We start from the raw sequence: 10,294 nt of genomic DNA on the forward strand, positions 1-10,294 counted from the left end.
GCATGTGACAAGTTTCATGTGTTGAAAGTGACTTCTGTGTAAGCTGTGCTTCATACATCTCAATGCTATTTACAATGGACCTTTTTTTTTTTTTTTTACTTTTGCTGAAATATGACCACATCTTAAGCCTCAACAAATATGCTTATAAACTTCCAGAGGTAGATTGTACAGTGTCTACTGGTCCAGTACATATCACAGCTGATCACCTTGGTTGCATAGTTTGGCTTATCGATGGCTTCATCTCCGATGAAGAAATCGAGGTCATCCACCCCTTTCATGAGACGTCTCTGTGCTTGATCTCCAACACCCGCTGTCTCTCTGATCGCGATACCTGCCGTGACAACACTACAATCAGCTTACTGTAGCGCTGTGAAGTCACAAAGCACATTCATATAAAATAAACTCAACCCACATTTGATATTTGACAGTATCCTTTGACAAAAACAACACAATCAATACGTGTTATGAAAGGATGTGTGTTGTTAACAGGCTCAGAGTCTACAGTATATTGAGGTTACAGCAGTGGTGAAATGAGATTTTTTATAATAGCTTAAAATAGTGGTTCCCTAAGGCAGTTTTTAATTAAATTCGGGATCCAAATATTATATCCTGGATCTGAGTGCTGGACATGCAGTATTAGGCTTCTCTGATCTGTCCCGCTGTGCGTTTAACAACTTCAACTGGCAATGCAGCTCACAGGACGGCATGATGAACTGGGGCTCCGTGTTTCCTGCATAACCAATCTTGGTGTACCTAGAGAAGAAGAACAGTGATCATCATCATGAATGAGATGAATGAACCTGTACAGTCTATTTGTTTATAATTTTTCAATCGGTATTTCCAGTGAGTACACGGTCTCTCCATTTTTCATATAACAGCTGTGGAAGTTTATTGTATAGCTATAATGCACCTGATTAATGTCTTGAAACGGCAGCCAATTAAATAAAGACCAACATATTTTATATGAAAACACAGATAATACCGAAAACCATATCCGGAATATTGCTTCCTATACACTCAGAGCCTCTTTATTTTTAAGATGCAATATGTTATGTTTACATCAAAATACTTTTACTTCTGCATTTGATTTGACTAGTGCTACAAGTCTGAATTCATCAGACAACTACACCAGATATAAACATTTGTTTGTCATAAACATTCACATATCACTCTTCCAAATTTGTGAATTAATCCTCCTGACCCAAATCATAACAGATTACAACTATTCAGAAGCATTTTAAAGAAGTTTAGAAAAAACAGACTGTAGAATTTTGTATGTTTTCTACCTAAAAAAAAAAACACAAAAAACATTGCAATAACTAATAAAATGCAAAGTATGGCAAAGCATTTAGTTACATTTATATAGTCTGAAAAAGCACATACAATATTTGACTTTTTTCCCCAAGTCCAGCAGAAATGACACTGGAGGAGTATAAAGGTTATCGGTATGTGACCGTAAACAAACTCACCCTGTCCCGCAGTCAATCACGCATGGAGGGGGCCGCACTGCCATCATCAGCACTAGATACAAGCATACAAACATATCCGCATGTCACAACAATAACGACGTCATCTGCATTGAAACCATGATGTGTCGTTTACAGGGTTGTCAGGTGTACCTTTACCGCGATGTAAATTGTCCCTTGATTATGGCTTGCACCGTTATTTTTTCGCGACTACTTCCCGAGTCAAAGGGAAAGCAGAAAATAGAAACATGCTGGATCCACTCGCGCTGCCTCATCACGATCCACAGAGCTGACAGCGACATTTCCAATCCTACTATGGTAAAGGCTGGATTATTAATATTCAACACGAGCCAAGCCCTCACCACTATGCATATTTAAAACGTTCGCTACTGGAAGGTTATTAAGGAACGTCAACATGGCGTAATTAATATTCAGGACCTAAACCTTTTGCCATAGTAGGCTCCGTAATTTTACGAGCTGGCAAAGTGCCTGTAAACAGACCGCAGCGCGTGGCGCATTATGATTGTTTACTTTCTTAACTCACCGTAAGATACAGCTTTAATGGCAGACGCACCTAGACCTATAAATTGGAAGATAAAAAAAAAAAAAAAAAAAATTTCGGAAATATCTCCCATAAACTGTCGGATTGTTTATATATATATGTACTGTATATAATCAAGATTATCAATGAACACTGGAGAATTATGGGATAGGGACCCTTTAAATTGTATTGTGCATATTATTATTATTATTATCATATTATTATTAACATTAATAGTATTTTTTTTTCATGTCACTGCTTTTATTGTGTGTGTTGCCAATATTGTATGTTAAAAATCATATGCCAAAGCACTTTGAAACTGAATAAAACTGATGGTGACATCTTGAGCATCATCTAGAATAGAGATCTGAAGGGCGAACTCTAGATGGCAGTCGGTCCTAATTTTACATTAGGATATATTAATCATTTATACTGTGTTGTACACATTTGTTGTTCCACTGTAGTAAGTGATGCTGTATACATTTCTATAAATGTTTATGGTGTATTATTTGTACATAATTCAAAGTTTCACACTTGCAAAACGTTTCTATTCAAATGAATGTCCACAGTGTGGAGATTATCAGAAATTAACGTTTAAAAAAAAAAAAAAAAAATATATATATATATATATATATATATATATATATATATATATATATATATATATATATATATATATATATATATATCGGTATGTGTCATTCCTCAATTTTATTTTAGTTAAATACATATTTCATAATAGCCTACTACTACAACGATCTGTTAGAAAAACAATAATTTTATATAATGATGTTGTGTAAATAGTATGCCATTATAGATTTTTCTTTTTTCCTATAGATTTTTTTTTTTATCAAAACAACAACCCTACGTTAATATCTGACGTTTAAATGAAGTAATGTAATTGAAGTAATCACATATTTTCCTACTATAGCCTACTCTCGTGTTATGAGAAGTAGATACAATAATTATAACAGATTAAATAATATTAAATAATAGATCATCTATAATTATCATGAAAGTCCAGAAGAACACTGAAAGCTACATCATCTCATATTCTATAAAATACGACAAAATAAAAAATAAAAAATAAAGTTATTAGGTTGTCGGGAATTGTAGGACTCTTGTTTTGAAATGAAGTCGAACGCTTATGTATCAGGAAATAGATTCATGAAATAATTGCGCGAAAGCACCGAAATGACAGCGCGAATCAGAATGGCTGAGAATGGCGCACAGGTACATCTGACAAATCAGTTCACATTAAAGCTTTAAGAAAACGTACAATTAAATAATACATTTTAACGCATGTTTAAGTTTAAAACCGGCTAAACGTATAGAAACATGAACTATTCCTGTATACATTATTTACAATAGGTTCATTCAAATTATCATCATGACAGTTTTCAACTAAATCTTTGTTGGAATGGAAGTACAAATTGAGGTCCAGACCTTATTCAGACATGCTCATGCATTATGTATGAATGGGGTCGTACAATAGACAGTACTGGAAAGCCACTAGCTATGCATTTCATGCTGTAAACACCAATGTTTGTGTTTTTTTCCAGTTGGTAAGCAGACTTGAGGGGAGACCGTCATTGAGGGACATTGAACCCAATATATTTCCTGTCGACAGCGGTCCACGTCAAGGTGCAATGAAATCAAACTCACCCTTCATGTATTGAATGTGAATTTGAATTGAATTATCCATAACACACAAGTTATTGGAATTTCATTAGTACAACACTAGTTAAATGAAACAAACATACATTAATTACATCAGTACTTTTGACTAATATTATAATATTAGACATGTTTGTCCACAGCATTGTTTTAACATAAAAATAAATATTGAAATCATAACTTCAGATCGGTTAGACCTTTCTGCGAAGTGAAGTGTTCTTCCACCATGATCCATAAAATGAAAGCTAAATTAATTATAAATAAGAGATATAAATAAAAAATATGTAAGTGGCCGTTAAGATAATTGATATGATGTGATGTTTCTGAAAATAACTCATATGTTGTGTGTATGTGTAACATTTAAGGATAGTTGAACAGGTGTACATAATAAAGTGGCCGGTGAGTGTATAATGAAAAACGTAAAAACAAAACAAAAAACAGACCAGTCTTAGATTTTTTTTTTTTTTTTTTTTTGCTTATTATGCAGAGGCAACTGTAAGTTAGCCATTCATACGCATTATAGACCAACTATTTAAAATACTGTTATGTTGGTTCCACATTAATTTGTAGATTCAGAGACACAATATATTTATGATTACAATTTTAATGTTAGGTGCAAATATTTGAATTGTTTTAATATTTCAATGCTCCTAGAGATTAGACGTATTTGTTCACAGCCATCAAATTGTCCACAATATTGTTTTTACATAACTTCAAAAAAAATAAAATAATTTGTTAACAAACAAGTATTCATTACTTCAATGAGCTCATTGTTTCTGCATTAAATGTTTATTGTTTAAATTAATACATTTTTAGCTAACTGTGACTTTGCTGATGGTACATTTCATATCATTACGCCTGCTTCACCCATGGTACTGCAGCAAAGTTTCTTGATTATTACGCAGGAATGAGAGGATAGTTCCTAGCCATATCAGCCTAGAAAATCGCAACTTTTCATTTTCCGTCGGTCTTAGTACACGTTGTAACTACAGAAGAGTCAAGTTTTAAATAGGAAAAATATCGAAACTCTTTGTTCATTTTTTTGAGAGAGATGCTAACGGTCTTGTCCGGTTCAATTCATTATGCTAAGCTATGCTAAAAGTGGGACCCCCAGACCCGGAGATCGGCTGAATGGATTCAAAAATGGTAAAACTCAACTGTTTAACTCTGGGGGAGTTGTAAAATGAGCCTATTTCCCAAAAGAGTGGAGTATCCCTTTAAGAGGTCAGAGAAATAGCGACTGGAGACCAAAAATAACCGTGAGCCATTATTACAGGAAGGCTAAAATCAAATAAAACAAAATTCTAATGTTGACAGTGCTGAGTGTTAATTAACCATTTCTAAGATGAAACTTAAAAGAACCGTATATATTCAGTCCTCTAATTGTTGATGGGATGGAGTTCCATTCCCGTGCAGCTTTAACAAAAAATACAGACTGAATAAATGTACACTTTCTGAGGGGAATAATACAGTCCCCTCTCGCTCCACCCCTTGTGAACCGATGAGCAGTTGTTCTTATGTTAACATACAATTAAGCCAAATTGTAATTTGATATCCCTACTTGGTATTGATGCAATGGGAACGCCATCAGCATGACAGGTGTCTGAGGCATGTATAAACAAATGCTAATAATCATTTGCAGACGACAGTCCATGACGTCACAAGCGGAGCACCCATGAGTATAAAAGCACCTAAATTACACGTCATTAACTCTTGTGTCTGTAGTAAAGATGCAGGCAAACCAGAAGTATGACAGTGAGACACAGCATCTCGTTCCCCATCTCAGGGAACCAGGGTTACAGACGTAACCTGAAACATTACCTTTTGTAGTGGAACTTTGATGCTGCATTTTTTTAAGCTATGGGGAACCAATACCCACTACACCAAGCTGAGGGAATGCCTTCTTCACTTGGCTGTGAACATGCAAAAATGTAGTAGGCAAAGAATAAATTGACTCTACGGATTACCCAGCCGGAGTCAGAAGCGTGTCAATCCCATGGGTGTATACCATGTGATTCATGTAGTGGTGCTACTCCCTAAGCCAATAGTCCCTAATTCTAGGAAAGATCGCCAAGCTTCTGTGCTTTACAGCAAGGGAAGTCACGACTGTTCCACATTCCTCCCTCCTTTGCAGGACAGGCCTCTGCCTTAAACAGCCCCAAGAGCAGAGCTTCAGCTATGTCAGGCATATCACACCAGTATTTGACAAGGTTCTTAGGGAGTACCTACTGCAGGGGAGCTTTTACTCAATTTTAACAACCCTAGAGTGATTAGGGGAGATTAGCTCATACCATCACTTGAGTAGAAGCACTTATCCAGGATTAACTTTAGTTAATGGCTAAACTATATAATGCTACAATGATGAGGAATGCCATCGGCGATCCACCTGTACTCATCAGTTCGAAACACTGATTATCCCTATAGAAGCACCCTACCAAAGGGGAGCATATATCCCTTCTTCAAGACTCAACAACATATAGGGAGGGAGTTAAACAAAACAGATAGACTCCTGTGAATTGCCCATCATTGTTCCATTCACCCTGCTCTACTTTAAGATGTTATTGAGCAGCCTAACAAAAGGAGCATGCAAGCTGCTAAAAATCTCAGTGACTAACTCCTCCCTTCGTATTTGCCCCTCATTAAAGGGGGAGCATACATTCTGATCCTTTAAAGAGGCAAAGGGAGGCAAAAGAGAGTGGGACATAATGCAGTTTGCCCAATAACTCTCATCACCCAGGCTTTAAACCACAAGGAAGCCGCAGGGGAGCCTAGGCCCTACTTAAAGATCTCAATTTAACTGGGGGCGAGCAACTCATACCTTGCCTTGTGTCAAGGCTCTCTACCTAAGACCCGCTATTGCTTCATCTTTTTGGTCCTGTTTACACCTGGTAGTAAGATGCGTTTTGGTCGATCGGATCACAAGTGCATGACGCTAAGTACAGGTGTAAACAGGGTCTAAAACGTTTTGAGCTTGTCCACTTTCAACCATTTCCAGAGATAGTCGAAAACGCATTCGACTGGATTGCTGTTGTAGTGTAAATGCTCATGTGGTCGAATGTGTTCGAACAGCCACAAAAAAAACAGCCTATTGTCGGTTAAAGACCAGACAGGCCTTTACAGACAAGGTTTGAAGATGAAAAATGTACAAAGCACAATGTTCTCTCACCATTTCTAACACAAACTCACAGCGTTAAATGTGGTCTTGAGGCTTTCAGAGCAGATACGAAAGCTGCTGCTCTGTGTATGTTTTTCCATCGTCTCCAGTCGTGTTCATATGTAATATGCTCAAGCTTCTTTTGTCCACTAGATCGAAAGATCTGAAAAATATATATATTTACCCACCCATAGACCCTCCCCTTGAAGAAATCAGGGACAGGAGTGGTTGAAAGTGGACAAAAGAGACTGATTAAAACACCAGGTGTAAACGGGTATGTGTCTCCCTCGTCTACTTGTAATCTAATCATCCAAAGTGCATCTTAATACCAGGTGTAATCGGGGGCTTTCTTTTAGCACTAGAACATAGAATGCAACAGATAACAAGGAGGGAAGCACGGAGGCGAGCTTACTCTACTTATTAACATTGTCGAACCAAGGCTATGGTAGAGCACCCATCCAAAGGGGCGCATACATCTCTATTCAAAACCCAACAGAAGTTGGGGAGAGAGGTAAATGAAGTAGAGGGAATCTGTACTGCCCTACATAACTCTGTTCATCCTGCATCAACCCTAAGGGGATAACCTTCAGCCCTCACAGGCCCCCAGAGAGGGATATATCTCCTGAAAGCTGCTGACTGAGACCTCAGCTCTGTAAACTTCTCTACGACTGCCTTGTCAGGAAGACAGAAGAGGTCAGACTGTGAGATCAAAGCTTTGAGGAATTTTTTTTCCCTTTCTCCTTATCACAGATGCCCCTCCGGCTATCTGGCAACTATAGCAACCATAGAACAGCCGATGCACTGGTCGTGTGCATTGTGGCACAGATAGCTAGATTTGTGGCTTGCAGAGCTTTTTGTTCCCCACAAAGTGCTGATGCTCGACTCATCCCTCAAGAGAGAGTGAAGTAGGGCTTGGCGATATGGCAAAAAAATAAAATCACACATTTTTTTTCAGACGAATTAGCTAAACATTAAAAAAAATCTAAATCGGGAATTGGTCAGTCAACTTAAAAACAACTACAATATGATTCAAGTAACATTCTCTTTATTAACCATGTAGTTAAAAGTTATGAAAGTTATATTCCAAGTGCACCACACCTTAAGTGATCAGGTGTTATATCTTTGCAGAAAATTTGCCTAAAATATGAAGGCAAATATTGTACAAACTTACCTTAAACATATTCTATATACTCAGAAATAATATAAAATAAAATTTGCTTAATATTTCTTTGCTCAAAAGTAAAAGCAATCAATAACACCAGTAATAGGCTATTATTAACAGCAAATGCTTTGTAAAAACAGAAAATAACAGCACCTTTCAGCCTGTCCCCATTATGCAAGATGAAATATCAAACATACAGTTGTAGTTCTTTACAGGTTTTTGCATTCCATTGCGCTATTTTTCCTATTGTTTCTATGTTTGGTGGACATGCTTGACTGTTGCACCCTTGTCTTATGTCTTTTGCAGCTTCTCACCCGTGAAATGACATTCTAAAAATGTGGCGCTCAAGTTAAAAAATTGTTCAACTCACTTCTAATAACTTTGCTTTTTTCCCATTCCACTCATCAATTGATCAGCTGGCCCAGTCTGTTGTGATTGGTCAACCGCATAGTGTATATCGGAAATGTAACGTCCTTACCATAATGGGGTATAGCTTCCGAGGCTTCTTGAACAGCTGTAAACAGTGTTACATCTATGTTAACTATAGTGTCGGTATTGGAAGTTCATGAATTTTTTGCCCTCGTAGTGAAAAAACAGCGTCTCCTCAACATCAACAATCACTTACCCAACTGTTCTCATTATGCAAATATGTAACATGGTGATGTAGAATATACACGGAAATAATAGCAGGACTGCAAACGAGGTGTTTTCATGCAAGTGTTTTCTGTTGAAGAGATCAACAATCTTAACTATCTTATTATCTTAAGACTGCTTTGTAACTTTGCAAAACATTTACATGCACAAACAGCTGTATTAAAAGAAATGTCAAATTAAAAAAAGCATAATATGTGGTCTTTAAATATCAGTTCATTTCTGCATCCGCACAGGTGACGTTGTGGAGTTTCATGGCATGGAGGGCGCAGGTAAGACAGAAACCTTGTACCACCTGATCATCCGCTGCATCATGCCAGTGCAGAATGGAGGTCTGGAGGTCGGGGTGGTCTTCATTGACACGGACTACCACTTTGACATGCTGCGCTTAGTGAGCGCTCTGGAGGGACGTTTGGCCGAAGACTTGAAGGAGAGTGACGGCTCTGAAAATGAACCAGAGGAGAGGGTACGTTCATGTCTGCGCAGGCTGTCTGTAGTGCACTGCAACAGCTCAGTACAGCTCCTCTTAACCCTGCACTACCTCGAAAACACTTTCTCCAGCCAGCCCTCCGTCGGCCTGCTGGTCATCGACAGCATCTCTGCGTTCTACTGGGTGGACAGATTCAGTGGCGGCGAGAGCACTGTTTGTCAGGAGGCTAACCTAAGAAAGTGTACCGAGTTGCTGGACAGACTCCGCAGAAACTACGGCATCGTGGTTTTCGCCACCACTCATGCCATCATGAGGAACTATGGATCTGATCCAGGGGTGTCAGATGTGCCCTGCTCATCATCATCATTATCCTCATCTCACAGGTGGAGGTCAGCTGAAAGCGCTTCAGACTTTGACAAGCCCTACCTGTGCAGAGCATGGCAGAGAATAGTAACTCACAGGATGCTTTTCACTAAGAGTCCTGTGTCAAATGACCACAAACAGGTTTTTTCCACAGCATGCACCAGCATAATGACCAAAGGTGTCAAAAGATGCTCATTTCATGTCATGGAAGACGGTATTAAATTTGTATGTGACAAGTGAGCATGTACTGAACCTCTCAGCACAGGACATATGAACTTTCGGGTTGTCACAATTATGAGGGCTACTTGGCGAAAGAAAATTGTCCTAAAAATGTCCACTTATTGTCTGTCAGTGTGTTTAATTATCAGTGCAATACTTTTTCTATTTTCATTTCTAAACTACTATTAAAGACATTATTTATATGGACCGTTAATACAGAAAACTACTCTGATTTATGGTTTAGTTGTTAGATTAATGACTTATGAAGACCTTACTGAACCTTTCTTGGAAAAAATAAATAAAACATACATTTTTGCCATTCATTAAGGATTTTTATTTTATGGATGATCTCAATTTAAATTTGCTATTGTTTGCAAAGTAAATCATCACTAGTGTACTAATTGTAAGTGTATGCATTAGATGCATTCGTGTTCTAATACTGTTATGGATTTGAACTAACGACTAATTCTTAAAGTCGGCATTAAATTGAAGTTGCAATAGTCTTTTCTTCCCTATTGACAGCTTCTTGGACAAGTGAAACACCTTCTTCTAAAAAAATGTGTGCGGGACTTGATTTTGTTCATTAGAATTGATTGGATTGTTGAATCTTGGTTTGCTATTGCTGTCTCAT

General features: G+C 37.7%; 2 protein-coding genes across 6 annotated transcripts in view; one reads left to right on the forward strand and one right to left on the reverse strand.

The window, feature by feature from the left end:
* Positions 1-1,758, reverse strand: part of actr3b (actin related protein 3B) — a 173,003-nt gene extending 171,245 nt beyond the window's left edge. For 3 of the 5 annotated variants that reach the window (XM_082184983.1, XM_082184984.1, XM_082184982.1), the window contains exons 1-4: positions 1,620-1,758; positions 1,470-1,521; positions 698-753; positions 207-331 (exon numbers count right to left, since the gene is read on the reverse strand). In XM_082184983.1, the coding sequence (XP_082041109.1) occupies positions 207-331; positions 698-753; positions 1,470-1,516 (228 nt within the window). In that variant the 5' untranslated portion in view covers positions 1,517-1,521; positions 1,620-1,758. The other 2 variants (XM_082184985.1, XM_082184986.1) reach the window with 2 other exon arrangements.
* A 1,418-nt stretch (positions 1,759-3,176) lies between these two features.
* On the forward strand, positions 3,177-9,986 carry xrcc2 (X-ray repair complementing defective repair in Chinese hamster cells 2). Its single transcript, XM_082184990.1, has 3 exons — positions 3,177-3,240; positions 3,570-3,651; positions 8,888-9,986. The coding sequence occupies exons 1-3, from the start codon at positions 3,202-3,204 to the stop codon at positions 9,682-9,684; spliced, it is 918 nt and encodes a 305-aa protein (XP_082041116.1). The 5' UTR covers positions 3,177-3,201; the 3' UTR covers positions 9,685-9,986.
* Positions 9,987-10,294: the final 308 nt, after the last annotated feature.

The sequence above is a fragment of the Leuciscus leuciscus genome, assembly GCF_965113295.1.
Source record: "Leuciscus leuciscus genome assembly, chromosome: 11".
NCBI lineage: Eukaryota > Metazoa > Chordata > Actinopteri > Cypriniformes > Leuciscidae > Leuciscus > Leuciscus leuciscus.

Coding starts and splice junctions, on each gene's coding strand:
- xrcc2 (XM_082184990.1), top strand. CDS start 3,202: ATGACAGCGCGAATCAGAATGGCTGAGAATGGCGCACAG. Junction 3,241..3,569: donor TGGCTGAGAATGGCGCACAG/GTACATCTGACA, acceptor GTTTTTTTCCAG/TTGGTAAGCAGACTTGAGGG. Junction 3,652..8,887: donor CGACAGCGGTCCACGTCAAG/GTGCAATGAAAT, acceptor GCATCCGCACAG/GTGACGTTGTGGAGTTTCAT.